General features: G+C 36.2%; 1 protein-coding gene across 1 annotated transcript; it reads right to left on the bottom strand.

Moving 5' to 3' along the window:
* Positions 1 to 331: 331 nt before the first annotated feature.
* On the bottom strand, positions 332 to 11,191 carry grapa (GRB2 related adaptor protein a). The gene is given in 6 exon segments (XM_051106391.1): positions 332 to 576; positions 578 to 724; positions 1,219 to 1,387; positions 8,007 to 8,126; positions 10,697 to 10,794; positions 10,871 to 11,191. Coding segments are annotated over 6 exon segments (645 nt in total). The 5' UTR covers positions 10,949 to 11,191; the 3' UTR covers positions 332 to 543.
* Between the last annotated feature and the right edge of the window lie 5,040 nt (positions 11,192 to 16,231).

The following is a 16,231-nucleotide window of genomic DNA, read 5'->3' as shown; positions in this document are numbered from 1 at the left end:
TCGCAGCACATCAGAATGTCAAACAATGGAAGATGAAATATTCCCGAATGTGCTTGATAATTGTGTTTCAAGTTTAGTCATTTCCTTTCTTGACCCAGTAACCATATAATGCCCTAACTGAAGATTAATGAAAGAATAATGACATTAACACACTATTGTTTTAATAATGATCTATTTTCAGTCATCATAATGGTAACATTTACATCATCAAAAGAAAATAAGACAACATATGAACAATATATACACAGAAAAAAAGGTCATAAATATAGCAATTCATTAAAGAAGTTTTTGAGTTAATATCCAAATTTGTGAGCAAAGTGCAGTAAAGAGATTAAAATTCTTTTTTTTTTTTTTATAATCGTGCTTGATAGTTTAGGGCGTCCTAAAAAGCTGACAGGTGTCGTCTTAGTGTCAACAGCATGATTGTGCTTTAGTAACTGTGTCTGGATAAGTTCATTTCTGTCCGTTCAACTTAATCATTCCGTCGTATTAAAGCAATAAACCAATGATATGTACACGCAGTGTTGTTATTCTCCTTCAGAGTCAGTGATAGATGGGCTGAACGTACTCAGGGGGGGAAAAAGCCCACACGGCCACGGCAACGACCTTTCCAGCGCTGAGAATCGGAGCAGTCCAGCAGGTCTATGACATCACCCCGCAGGAAGTGCAGCTGGGAGTTGTGCTCTGGATTGAAGTCAAACAGGGCATGTGCGTGATGGGGCCTCTGATGGGAAACAATAACAGACAAAGGTCAGTATTGTTGTGCCTGTCTTTACATTTTCCACATTTAGGTCCTTTTTGACGTCATACTTTACGTGCCTCAACATTACAAGATATTTTTTGTAGTTTTCGTAACTGATAAGTTTGTTTTTCCTGATGTGAATTACGTGTAATTTGGATAATTGGCAATCAGGTAGTTGTTTAATTTATGTGGAAGGTATCCTTAACAAGGTGTCTAAACACGGTTCACTCAAAGTAAGCATTTCTGACACCTCTGAGTGAGAATCTGAATGCAAATGTACTTTCCTATCTCTGTGGCATCTGAAAAATGAGATTTATTTATTTATTTATTTATTTTTTCCAATGAAACTAATATTTTTTATATGGTTAAAATGGTCTTTGGTTAAAAACATGCTATTTACAGTTCATACAGTCATTTTAAAAGCATTTAAATATAACATTTTATTTGCTGTTGTCACAAAGTTACAGCCATCTTACCTTTAGTGTATGTTCTGTATCCCTCAAAAACACCGTCCTTTCCTTTGCTATGCTGTTGCTCTTGTAGAAGTCCACAAGCTGATTCAAGGAAGGGAAGATCTCCTCCCAAACAAAGTAATATCCATCTCTGTCCTTTAACACCTTGAAATGCTGTACGTGATCCCCATAGCTGGTCAGAGAGACAGAAATTCAGTATAAACACACAGTACTACAGAATATCAGAGTACTTACAGAATAAGCCCTTTAGGATTTCGTGAAGTGACCACAAAAAGCAGGAGACTTGGAGGGATAGTTCACCCAAAAATTAAAATTGTCATTAATTCCTCACCATCATGTTGTTCCAAACCCGTAAGACCTTCGTTCATCTTTAGAACACAAATTAAGGTATTTTTGATGAAGTCAAGAGCTTTCTGACCCTGCATAGACAGCAATGTAATTACCACATTCACGGCACAGAAAGGTAGTAAGGACATTAATAACATAGTCCATGTGACATCAGTGGTTCAACCTTAATTTTATGAAGCTACGAGAAAACATTTGTTGCGCAAAGAAAACAAAAATTATGACTTTATTCAACATTTTTTTCTCTTTCTTATTCCGTGTCCAAGACTGTAATTGAATTGCTGTCTATGCAGGGTTGAGAAGCTCTCGGATTTAATCAAAAATATCTTTCTGTTCCAAACATGAATAAAGGAATGACACAAGGGTGAGTATTTAATGACAGAATTTTATTTTTGGGTACTATCTGAAGTCACTCTTAAAGGAGAAGTTCACTTTCAGAACAAAAATTCACAGATGGTGTTCTCACCCTATTGTCATCCAATATGTTCATGCCTTTCTTTCTTCAGTTGTAAAGAAATTATGTTTTTTGAGAAAAACATTTCAGGAATTATCTCCATATAGAGGACTTCAATGGTGCTGTGAGTTTGAACTTCCAAAATGCAGTGTCAAAGCAGCTTCAAAGGGCTCTAAATGATCCCAGCTAAAAAAATAAGGGTCATTTTCTAAAAACATTCAAATTTGTATACTTTTTAACCTCAAATGCTTGTCTTATTTCTCTGCAGAAGTACCGACCCAGTGTTTACAAAGTGAACATGCAAAGAACATCCAACGCCCTTTACAAAAAAAGGTAAAACAGCGATGTAGGACGATTTTGAAGTTAGAGGAGAAAATGAGATGGGTGTTTTTCGACCTACCCTCACTGTATTGAACCGGATTACACAGAGTACGCATGTACATGGCAGAGCTAGATAAGACGTGCATTTGAGGTTGAAAAGTATATCCTTTTTTGTGTGTTTTATTTTTTTTTTTTTTTTTTTTTTTTTTTTTAGAAAATAACCGATTTCACTGGATAAGACCCTTATTATTCAGCTGGGGTCATTTAGAGCCCTTTGAAGCTGCATTTAAACAGCATTTTGGACGTTCAAATTCGCAGGCACCATTGAAGTCCACTATATCGAGTAATTATTAAATTAAACAAATTAATTAAGTTTTAAATTAATTAAAACAATAATTCCTGGAATGTTTTCCTCAAAAACATAATTTCTTATCGACTGAAGAAAGAAAGACATGAACATCTTGGATGACAATGGGGTGAGAACATTATTTGTAAATATTTGTTCTAGAAGTGAACTTCGCCTTTAAAGGTGCAGTGTGCCACTTCTGCCACTAGTGGCTCCAAACAGAACTGCAATAATGCTTTCAAGTAGGTTTTCCAAACCCGTGTTATTTTAATATTATTTATGTACTTTTAGTTTTATATATATATAGCTTTATTTTTTTAGTTATATATATATATATATATATATATATATATATATATAGTTTCAGTTTTAGTTTAAGTTAACAATTACAACACTGTTCAAAACACTATTCCCTCGATTTACCATGCTTGTGTCTAGATTGTAGATGGAAACTATCTAGTTCTGTTTTGTGCCACAAAACAAAATTACTTTAAAAATTTATAAATTTCATTGCATGGAAATATCAAACAAATCGGCAATTCTTTAAAGCACACACACACTTTTAAACCAAAACACTTTACAGAAAGTCACGACAGGTTTAAAACATTAAGGTTCAAAACATCTTCTCTGCACAGTCTTATTTTTACATTTTAGGATCTGCAAACAGCTATACTTAATGCAGGCCAAAAATGTCACAACAATTGGTCAGCATGCCTTCTGAATAAAGTTTCGATGTTGCTTTGGTTGCGTTAGTGTAAAAAACTGCTTGACGTCTTTAAGAGACTTTGCAAATATTCTCTTCAAAGCTGTGATAACATTTAAATAATTCAGTGTTTGAAACAGCAAACTTTCTTTCAACTGTATGACGAAGGCATGTCTAAAGATGAATTGCGCTTTATGAATATTAATAAGACATTTTGATATTTCAGAGTAAAGTAGATCAAAGGTACAAGCGTGAGTCATCCCGTCATTTTTTGCATGCTCACAGTGATCCATATCTCGCTGCTTTCTGGAGCGCAGCACTGATAAAATCCATTTGTCACTCAGTTTACCTGAAAACCAAGTGCTAAGACTTGCTCGCTTTAAGAGAGTAAAAACCGTAATGTTTGAAAGCTTGCATTTTCATAGACCTAAAAGCTTGTGACTGTCAAAGTGAAATACTGTACTTCCTCAAAAGCCTCCTGAAAGTCAGACTTAGATGCTCCATCATGCAGTGCTATTCATGGGCTGATTAAACTAGTCATAAGCACAGTCTTGAACTGAGTCACAAGTTCAGCCAAATGAGGTTGTTTTTAACAGAAAAAAAGGTTTCTGTGCATGATGTGCTGGTGATGGGGTTTAGGGCACGGGTGAGGTCAGAAGCTGTAATTAAATATAGATGCGCATGATTTGGTGGTTCGTCAGCATAACCTGTCATTTCTCTCAGCCGTCAGTGGCATTGACAATGGCCTACATTCAGTGCCTAAACCTTCAACGCTGTTGTGGTTTGTAGCAAGGCAGGTCCATGGTGCATGAGTTGAGGTAACAGCAAATGGCTGTGGTATGTTGCATTGTTGATAGTTTACTGCTGTAACAAAGCTGTTTCGTTTGAGTCACCGTGATTGACAGTTTAATCGTTTTATCTAGTGAACAGCCCGTTTTAGCTTTCTAATGCAGGATTACCTGCTTGCTGGCATTCTCTCCTTTCACTGAAGATAATTGACAGGCCAAAATATTGTCTGCTTTGAAATCATTAGCAACATAATGAGACCACATGGTGAGAAAAATTACATGGGTTGTTCTGGTTGGTTGCTATTTTTACTGATTTTTACTGTCAGCCAGGTAAAAAAGTGCAATCACATAGAAATAAACGTGCACACATCTTAAGACCTTCTTGCAAGCTGTTATATGTGAATGTATCAGGGGGCGTTTCCTCCGAGGAACGCAGTGCCTCCTCAAAAAATTTGGAATGAGAAAAAATCGTAGTACTAAAATAAAACAACACACATTACAAACTAAGCATTAAAAAGTGTACAAATCACTCATTTTTCTAAAGAAACACTGTCCAACAGTGATACCATTGGGGGTAGAGTTACAGTGGGAGTCCACGCCCACTGAATTTAAACAGAACCCCTAAAGCGTACCCCTAAAGTTTGTTGAGAATGAATAGAGGAAAGTCACATGAGAGGAAACAATGCCTCCATCGTGATATGATTGGATACAACTGGTTATGATCGGCTATGATTGGTTCATGCAATAAATCCTGCCTCTGATTCCTGCAAATCAGTCTGAATGAACAATATAATGGCTTTAATTAGAAGACTAATTAAAAACAGCTCACACACTTGGATATAACTACTTTGAAAATGTGATCTGTTTGAGTTTTTAGTGAACAATCAGCTTGGTGAAATTTAAAGTAAATCTTTGTGACTAATATTTACTGAGCTTTGATGGTCCGAAAAATTCAGAAATAGTTAAAAGTTAACTATTAAGAAGAATAGCTGAACGTAAGTTCACAAATAAAATATATTGTTTAAATTTTTACTGCCTTGAGTTATTATTTTAATAAATGTACAATGCTTGAAACACTAACTTGATGAGATTCACACTTGTTTTTAATAAATAAAATATTGATTACATTTTTAGCTTTTTTCCCTCCTTTTTCTAATAGTGTAAGTAATGTTTATTTAACCAAGAAAATGTGACCGGGACATTAATTTAATTTTGGTTAAAAAAAAAAAAAGAGAACTTTGCCTCCTGTCAGAACATATATATAGTATATCCAGTATGCTTTACTATGCATGGAAGAATGTCAATGCAGTGGTCATTAAAGCAATCTAAACTTGGTTTTGTGGATAAGTCAGTTAGTGTCCCACTTTAAGATGGAGCAGATGGTTCACTAGACATTTCACAGCTGAGTTATCTTCACCCATCTTCATTCGGCCAAGTGGAGTGACTAGACCTGTGGCACAGGGCCAGAGGAGATACACAGAACCTCCTTTGTACACAAGGTACAAAGCTGTCACTGGGGCCGTACCCTGAGGTACAAAAGCTAAAAGGTACATCTTTGTACTTTATTTACCCCTAAATGGTACACATTATTTGTACTTTAAGCAGCTGTATCATTAACATATGTCTCGTAAACAATCCCGGTGTTCAGTGTTTGAATGTAAGACTGAACAACAGTCTTCATTTTCTCCCAACATCTGAGCCACTGAAGACGCATTTTTGAAGGTAATGCACCTTAAAATCTACCTAAATACATTTGTCTGCACAATCATTTCACTCCAGACTGCTTTGTGAATGTCGTGTTGTTATAGTGCTTAGCTAACGTTTAAGCTGTATTTGTGTGTGTAGGTTATCAAATTATTTTAATTGATCAGCGCAGCACTGGTGAGATTAGTTTGTGCAAGCTCTGTAACATTGCTTTGTTTTGTCCCACTGTTGGTGTGTTTGACGTCACATATGTACGGCTGAACACCAGTTCTCTCGCTCTCAGTCATGTTACTTCCACTGATTGTTTATTGCTGCAGGTATGCAAATTAAAGATGTATACACTACGGCCTCTTCTGAAGATGGGGCGGGAATATGCAGCTCACTTGCATTTAAAGTGATACACACCAAAAAAGCTCTTTTTTTAGACACACCCCAAAAATGACAATTTCCAGATGTTATAATAAATACTAAAAAACAAACAGACAAAAACAACATAATTTGTTGAGTCAATTTAAAATTATTTGTTACCCTGCTGCCTTACAATTTTAAGTTCAATGAACTCAAATTAGTTTACTTAACTTGAAATGTTAAGTTGTACTAAGTGACAACTTAGATATTTGAGTTGACTAAACAGAAAAATTGGTTTGTTAAACTTCAAAGCTGGGCTTGTTACCCAGCTGCCTTAAAATTTTAAGTTAAATCAACACAAATGTAACTTAGTACAACTTAACATTTTAAGGCTACATTTATTTGATCAAAAACACAGCGTAAAATGGTAATATTGTGAAATATTATTACAATAAAAAATAACACATCTGTTTTTAATATTTTTTTCAAATATAATTTGTTCCTGTGATGCAAAGCTGAATTTTTAGCATCTATTATTCCAGTCATCAGTGTCACATGATCCTTCAGAAATTATTTTAATATGCATTTTATAAGTGTACTGTCACTTTAAAGCAGTTTTATGCATCCTTACTGAATGTAAGTATTAAGAATAATAAAAGTATTAATGTAAGTGTATATATATATATATATATATATATATAAAGTATTTCTTTTTTTAAAAAGTATTGACCCCAGTGTACATCCGATTTTTGTGTGTGTAGTTTCTGAGTTATGTTATAAAAGATATTGCAAAATAATTTGTTTTAAAAGCATGTTGAAACCAAAAAGAGGAAGCTCTGATGGCCAGACATTTGTCATAACTGAAAATCCCAGGCTATTTTTTTAAAGTGACTGCATTGTATTTTCTCAGAGAAAAACAGGAACATGTGTACTGTGGCAGATGAATAATCAGAGCGCCTGAGGTTTTTTACAGTCTCTTCCCATTAACCCAGTTCAAATCTGGATGCCGTTGGACATTAATGCCGAAAGTCATCAAAGATTTACAGTTTTAAAATCAGAGGCATTCCAGGCATTCACATTGCTCATTTTATGACCTTGTTTTGTCATGTAACAGCTATTATGGTCATTCAACTAAAATGCCAGAGTTAGATTTCATCGATCACACAGAGATCACACCTGTGTCTAATTAGTAATCTGTATCCACAGACAGCACTCTCTCAAGGAATGCATGAAGAGCTGCGTCACACATTAGCCCTGGACCTGCAGACCAGCTGCCAATTCCACTTTTCATAGTATGCTGTGCAGTCATTCAATCTCACAATAACCCAAGCCGGTGCTTCCACACCTGAGGCCAGCCCTCGCTCAAGACCGCAGTGCTGATTATCCCAGCCAGCTCGTTCCCGGGATCCCAGACAGGCTTGTGCTCTACCATCCAAACCCAACTCAGCCATCAAGAAGTGGATGGTAACGAGCCAGACAGAATAATAATGTGATTCCAGCGCCAGCGCACTTGATGAATTTTAAATGAAATCTCCGCTCCGATGTAATAGCTTTCTGATGCTCTCATTTTCAGACAACTTCATGGTACGTTTTCTTAAGCAGGAGGGGATACTGGCATCCTTTGCAAAGTAGGTCAGATGGGTTTTGATGGACACTACAATTTTTCTCATTATGCAGTTTCTTGTTATGCTTTTGTAAGGCATGCAGCAAACAACAAATTACAGTGACCCCAACAACAGCGCATATAGCAGACTGGGATAAGAAGGTTGGGATGCGTCTTACCTCACAGACATGGAGAATTCTCCAGGTGCACTCTCACTTTCTCTTACTAAGAAGCTTCCACACTCCCGCTGGCGCAGTCGATTCTCGGCCACATGTCGAGAGATACGGCCCGCAAACCATCTGTGGGCAAGATAGGCAAGGTATTAGACATGCGATAAACAACTAATTAGGTTGCTGTAGGTTAAATAGCATTGTGTGTATGGTTTTTATACACTTTATTACTATGTACTGGCAAACTAGAGGACATTTCTGTTTAACAAAGGTTGCTCTTTCTGTTAAAACATCTTTCCAAGATTTTTTTAATGACTTGGAAAGAAGCCTCTTATGCTGCATTTATTGGTTACTAAATACAGTAAAAACACTATTGTGAAATATCATTATCATTCAGTCTTCAGTGTCACATGATCCTTCAGAAATCATTCTGATATGCTGATTTGGTGCTTAGTTGTATTAAAGTATTGTTGATGTTAAGTTATTAAAAAAATTAATTAGCAAAAACAGATTTTAACATTGATAGTATTTTTTGGGGTTCAAGCGCAAAGCGCTGAAACCTTACTGTAATTGTTAGATTGGTCACGGATCAGCGATCATAAAACTGATCATGCAGACCAAAGCGTAAGTCGTAGAGACTTGAAACTTGGAGGGATGGTAGTACTCACACCGACAACAACGTCACCAAGGCTTGTGCCAATCGGCCTGACAGGGGCGCGCTACAGCGATCGAAAGTACAACATCACTCATAACTCCTAAACCGCCAGTTTCAGGCTCAAGTGTCTCATGTCGATGGAATCTTTGGCCAACACCTGACAAAACGCACGACTCAGATTTGATCGTGAGCCTGGCAAAATTTTCTGGTATGTTGCATTTTTTGAAAAACCTACTTTTGCGAACTAGTCCTAGGTTTTTCACCCAACTGGAACCAAACCAGTGCAGAAAGATTCTCTGGAGAGTGAATATCAATAATTATCAAAAAAAAAGTTGAACTTTCAACTCAATGTCGCATAGAGACGGCAAAACGTTTGAAACGGTAAGAGACACTTTTAATAAAATGCCTATAACTCCTGAACAGAATGAGTAAGCAAAATATTATTTTACTTACCCCATTGACAGATTATTTTGCTTGTTTCAAGCAAAAACTCACTTAATTTTAACTTGTTTTTTTCTCAAAACAAGACAATAAGTTTTACTTCTCTAGAAAATCTTTATTGATTTACGACTTTTTAGATATTTTGGCTAGAGTAACACAGAAACTGTTGGTGGTGCTATAAGAGGGAAAAAAAACATAAAAATGGCTATAACTGCGTATCTGTTTGTCCTATCAACATGAAAATTGGTGTGCACATTCTTGATCCAAAGTGCCACAAGTGTCTACAAGGACACTAAATGCACGTGGGCGTACACAATGCACGGTTTTTAGCACATACGCACGATATTGATATTATAGGATAGAACTCGTCATTCTGAACAACTTTGCCTCCAGAACCACTGTTGTCAATCAAATCATTTGTTAAATGATTGAGAAGACATAAAAAACCTGCTTTTGTGAACTAGTCCTAGGTTTTTTGCTCAATCTGGAAAAAAAACACTGCAGTACAATTCTTTGGATTTTCTAGGCCAATAATTATTTAAAAAATGTTGACATTTACCCTTTGGGAAGCTATAATGGGGTCATTTAGAAAAGGGGCCTGTCCAAATTTACCCAAAATTCTATAAAGCCTAAAAGAAAACTCCTAACTTCACAAAACCTGCTGACCACATCCGACAGGCGATTCTAAACAAGCATGCAAAGTTTTAAGGAGATTGGACCACAGCTGGTGCTATAACAGTCATGAACGTTAAAAAACATCATATTTCTATGGTAGGGTGACCAGACGTGCCACTTCCTATGGACGCGTTCAGCACAGGATTTCTAAATTGCACTGCGCTGTTTGATCATTGTATAACATCAAAATACAGAGAAAGTGATCTGAAAGCATGGATCCGTCTGCTCTGCTCTCTATAGCTCTCATGGTATTTTAATGTCATACAACGATCGATCGGTGCAGCGCAAACAACCAACACCTGGTTATTTTAGACAATTTAGAAACTGTGTGCTGAACATGTCCCCGGGAAGTGGCACCTCTGGTCACCCTATTTTATGGTAAATTACCTGAATATGCCAAAAAGTGTTTTTTTAATCATTGATTTAGGTGAGTACAGCCTTGCTACATAATACGTAATGTCTTTTTCCATATATGCTTAAATCCCTTAAGCACTTTAACCCCGGTAATTGCTGCTTGCAGCTATTTTAAAATTTTGTGTTTATGTTTACTGTGTATAGCTGTATATACTGGCAGAATAATGTAAAGAAATAAAAACAAATTAGCAAAAAAAAAAAAAAAAACTTGTCATGGAGGAATTTGATGAGAAATATTTTATCAGTTAATAGTAAAATTTCTCACATATGATAATACACTTTGATATATTGTCATATCTGAGCCGTATTTGAGCCGTAAAAAAAACATCTGAGAAGCAGGACTGTCTGTTTCTGAAAATCTCATTTGACAATTATAATTAAAATCATCTCATTTTCTCTTTGTTCCCAAGACTATTCTGATCTAGTGTGAATCAAGACTATACCAACCAAAGTCAATACCAACACAAGTCAAATCAACACTTTCCAAGGTTTGCAGACATAAAATTGTACTTACGTGTGCGGTCTTACACTGATATAATTTTTAGGTACGTAGCCCTTCCTGTTCACCAACTCTGCTGTGTACCAATTAGGATCATCTTCCATATTAGTGATCTAGTGAAAGAAAAGACAATAAGCAAATCTTATAATTCGGCAAACAAAGCATAAACCAACACAAAACGGCTCTTACCTTGAGAACATCTCCCTTCTGAAAACTAAGCTCGTCACTTTCCGTGGCACAAAAGTTGTAAAGAGCTACTGCTTCCATCCTGAGCTGGAGGTGAAGCCAGATCCCAGAAGATCAATGTGGGTAGACGTCCCACCACGGCAACAGAATACTGAAGAGGGGAAAGGATAAGCCCAGAGACCATCCACGCTGAAACAGACCGTCCAGAGACGCGCTTACTGTCAAACACTGCACCGTGATAAATGAACCGAGAGAACAAGCATGAGAATGTGTGTGGGTCTAAAAGAGAGAGAGCGAGAGGCAGAAAAAGCGTGTGGGAGGGAGGCAGGGGTGGCAGTTCCTGTCTCACTGTGTGCTCTAATAGAAGGAAATACAGCAATGTGAGAAACAGGAAAATTGAAAAAATGATAGGAGGATGACGAAAAGAATGGCCTCTCGAAAACTTCCCCTCATCAGAGAGCCGGACCTGCGTATTACAAGTAAAGAATAACACACTTGTGTTTGCCTGACTGCTGTTTTATGAGCAGATCTGTCACCGAGCAAGGTTATCTGGTAAATCTGTGTTAGTTTAGATTTTTCCTCAGACACAGAATAGCTGGAGGTGAATCACATCAGCTGAGGAGTTCATCTGAAAGAATTCATGATTCAAAGAACATATGTGTGTTGAAATGAGCCAACGTCCCCACAGAGCTGCATGACTCACTGAACACCTCGCAGGGTCTATTGGTGGTGCTGTTTAGCACATGGATGTCTCATTTTTAGCTAGATATTTCACATAAAGTGGTCTTTTTACAAGATGCGATAAGAATGTGTCTCTGAAGTTTCAGCTCAAAATACCCCACAGATCATTTATTATATCATTTTAAAAATGCCTATTTTGAGTAAAAGCAGAAACACGCTGCTTTTGTGCATGTCGCTTTAAATGCAAATGAGCTGCTGCTCTCCGCCCCCCTCTCCAGAATAGGGCTGTGCCTTAATAGCTCAAACCTCGGATACTCTGCCAAAAAACATCGGTTTGGTTTTGATGATCATGTCTTTTGCACTGAAATCATGTGTTTTAAAGCCATATTAGTTTACACTTCTGATATACAGGTTTATGAGCGCACACATTCGAAGCACGTGCACAGAAAGCACATGTCACACGGCATGTGCGTACTAAACCACTTCTCTTTCATGTCTTATTGTGCTTAAACTGTCAAATACACACAAGTTTATGATAAAAACACACAGGAGATACAAAAACACAGTCGGTAATGTGAACGTAACAGCTGGAAAAAAAATGCATGTTTATATTAGATCTTTGTATTAAAGAGCAGGTCATATGGTATTTTAAAGTGTTCTAATATTGTGTACAACAAGGTTAAATGCAACTAAGGTCAGAAAACATTGTCATTTTCTCAGAATATACATTTAATATTAGACTTTTCGGGTGTATTTTTCGAAATGATTCGTTTGAAGCAGTTCTGAGCCAGGGTTGCCAGGTTTTCACAACAAAACCTGCCCAATTGCTAGGCAAAACTAGACCAATCATATTTCAGGGAGGTCCCGTTAAAAAAAATTGTGTTCCGGGGGGTCAAAAACACCTTTTTTGGCTGGGTTGCCCTGGTACAATTCACATTCCAGTGGCTTAATATCACATTATTGAGGTTGTTTCAACCCGCAGACGTGAAAAATAACCCGCAGCAACAGTGTTAAAGTAGCTTGATTCCGGAGGAAAACCACAGACTTGGCAAAACTGTTCTGAGCTTAAGGTCTGTAAAACCCTTCCTTCCATAGGCCTACTCTGCTCTGATTGGTCAGTTTGGTCTATTTGACATCTGCATTTACATCTGCAAGACGTAGTTTGCTCATTTGTAAAATGTCTGTTGGACGTTTTCTATCAGATGTCAAATAAGATGACTTTAAGATTTAAAATGCATGTAAAACTGACATCTTACAGATGTCTTCCAGACGTTTGTACACAGCAGTGTGCTATCTGGGTTGTGATTGGGCTCTTCGTATACAATGCGTGTCAGAAAGAAAAGGCCAATTACCATAATTCATTTTTTGCTATGGAAGGTTACTTGTAAACAAAGATGCTAAAGGTTAAAAACATGGCATTGATATTACCTTATCAATACGAGTCCGAGGATGACAGCGATGCAGTCGCCCAACCGGGAACTCCATCGCAAGCACGACTTGATCAGGACGTTTCTCAGGGGCAAGTTCAAACTTTGTATATGGCACATCATTATCTTTCGGCAATGAAAACAAACTTGCTTTCACAGCGCAGAACTCATCTTCTCGACATGATGTAAACACTAACTAGCAAATGTGTTATACCACATATACCATATATCAGTAACAGGCAGAAGAATTGAAAATATGATGACTCTTTAAGGTGGTTAAGAGTAGACTCTTTCTTATTAGAGACAGTATCTTTATTTATGATGCATTTTTTTGATTAACAACTATGCAGACGGCTTGTTCTGAGACAAGATCAAGTTATGATTTATGGGGATTTAAACAAAGGAGCGGGTGGATTTTTATCATTATAGGGTGGTGTGTACACACACTGCCAACACACATTTATGTTTAAACAACATCCAAAAGTGAATTTTGCATAATAGGTGGCCTTTAATATCATATTGATAATCATATTTATGTTTAGTATAAAGCAGATAGCAAGCTGTCATTCAGCAGATGCTTTTGCAAAGTGATTTACTAATAGTTGAGCAAGGTGAGGTTATGTGCACACGTATTTTCTCTCACACACAACTAAATTATTGTTAAAATTTATTTGCATTGACTAAACAATTAGTTTTATATATTCATCTAATTGTATTTCACATGTTCTAGGGTTGAGTAGTAGCAGAATGGGAATTTATTTGCAAATGATCCTTTCTTGCTCTCATTTCAGAGCTTTAACATACACTGTTTATCAAATTCAAAGAGTCTATCTTGGCATTGGCTATGCAAGAGAACCGTAATGGGACTCATTACACTCACAGCCAGTCATTATTGCTGTTTGAGCTGATGTTATGAACACTCCCCAGGGCGGAGACGAGCTGTTTACAAATTCCCTTTCAGAACATTTGAAGTTTCGTCTTAAAGAAAGAAAGTTGCTTCAGAAATGATCACTTAAATGTGATAAACCTAGACATAAACTCCTAGTTAGGATGTCAACAGCACTCAGCTCAACATTTTCCATGACTTTAACTGCTACCTGGAAACATTTTGCAACACAAAAGACAATCTGTGAATGTCATTTGCATTCAGATGTAAGACTGCATATGAGAAATTGCTGTTGGTGTGAACAGAAAACTGTTGACAGAAGGGTAAGATGCTCATGTACAAGGAAACACTTCAGGAAGCACATTATAGCATGAATTTCACTCCTTTTTCACTTTGTTGACATGGTCATACTATAAATATAAATGAAAACAGAGAAATATATAGAGAGAATGCCCGGAGAAACACACTTGACAGTATCAACAATATGGGGGACCGAAAAAAAGGGCTTCCTGAGCATGAAACAAGGAAACCACAAAGAGAGGGGTGTCTCGTGACAAAGGCTGAAAGTTATAGATGCTCTGCCATCATTTTAAACTTGCTAGGTTTGCTCATTTGACCCAGTGGCCTATGATTAATAACCACAACATTTTCATTGTCATTTAAAAGAAGTATTGCACGCTATTATTTGCTAAAAAAGACTGAAACTTTCTCCCAAACAAATAGTTCAAAAGGTTCAAAAAAATTGTTCACTCTGCCTCATGTTCTTTTGAACCTGTATGACATACTTCCTTCTGTGGAAAATACAACATAATAAGATATTTTGAGTAAATGATGACAGGATTTTCATTTTTGGGTGAGCTATCCTTTAAGGATGACAAAAAAAACAAAATTAGTAGTCATGACATCTGTTGCAGAAAAAGTCATTTCTTATATTTGAACATTAGTCTATATTATGATCCCCATTTAAAGGCTATTATAATACAAATATTCATATTGGACTCACTGTTACTTACAGTGTTACTGTTATCCAGACCTTCTCATTTAATACAGCACAATTCTTTGTGAATAGTATCATTTGATAATATCACACTGGCTTGACAAAAGAAACGAGAGGAACACCATATCTAGAAGCTATGTGAAGGAAACTACGCAGATTGGGAAACATTTCTACATTGCTAAATGGAAACTACTGTTTCAATGTGGGATGTCACATGCAGTTTGCTTGCAGAAACAAATGCAAGCATCATGAAAGGGACCACACAGCTTAACCACACAGCTGTTTTAACATCAAAGACAGGGTTTGAACACTTTTAAAGGGGAACAACATTATGATTTACCACATATTATACTTAATGAGATGACAATAGTGAGATGTAATATTTAGGGGTAGCTGAAAACGATTGTATACAGTTTTAAAAGTTGTTTTATCATTACACACGTCTCTTTCAGTACCATGAGAAGGAAAATCTTTACCATGCTGCCCCTTAGTGGTCACCTCATGTAAATACTATTAAATCTAGTCTCGTATAATGTTGACGACCAGAAGTGCATGCCTGAAATTTCAGTGAAAAATCTTCTGTTATGTATTGAACTGTTTTATTTCCAACAATCAGAATTTGGGAGTTATTAGTTACATGTAATTTAATTCCAAAATAAATGTAACTGTAATCCGTTAAATTAAAGTTACTTATGAAAATGTTAACGATTACAGATTTCTTTCTAATATTTACTATTTCTTGTTATGATTTTAAATCTGTATTTAACCTCAAAACAATCATACGTGTAAAAAGAGGTGCTAAAGTCTGATTTTGTGGTGGCTGCAATTTAAAATATTATAATCCTAATTCAAGTGATTAAATATTTTGAAAGTCTGACAGTAATTAGTGTTAAGTACTACTGAAATATTAACCCTGCCTGCTTTAAATGTTTGTTTTGTTGAAAACAATCATTAGAAATTTAGAATAGTAATCAAACGGTAATCAAATGTAATCAGTTACATTACATTAATAAAGTAAATGAAATAGTTACTACTTATTACATTTTAAATAGGGTAGCTTGTAATCTGTAACCTATTACATTTAAACAATCAGATTTTTCATATTGCAGAACATGTATGTTTGAAGCAGCAGAATGGCATCATAGCTACATAATAATTTGATAAAGCATCAAATTATATATATTCTAGTTTTACTAACAAATTTGCGTCCAAGTGAGTTCATAAACCTCAAATGTCTTTTGTGTGTATTTGGTAATCTTTTGGTTAGACAGATAAACCAAAGTCTGTGTGTATAAGTCTGTCTGTTCAAAGCAGAACCATCTAAAAATGTTATTAATTTAAACCATAATATTTGATATTCATTATATTTAACA

Source organism: Labeo rohita, chromosome 3, assembly GCF_022985175.1.
Source record: "Labeo rohita strain BAU-BD-2019 chromosome 3, IGBB_LRoh.1.0, whole genome shotgun sequence".
NCBI classification, from domain to species: domain Eukaryota; kingdom Metazoa; phylum Chordata; class Actinopteri; order Cypriniformes; family Cyprinidae; genus Labeo; species Labeo rohita.
This window is presented reverse-complemented; position numbering and strand designations above follow the sequence as displayed.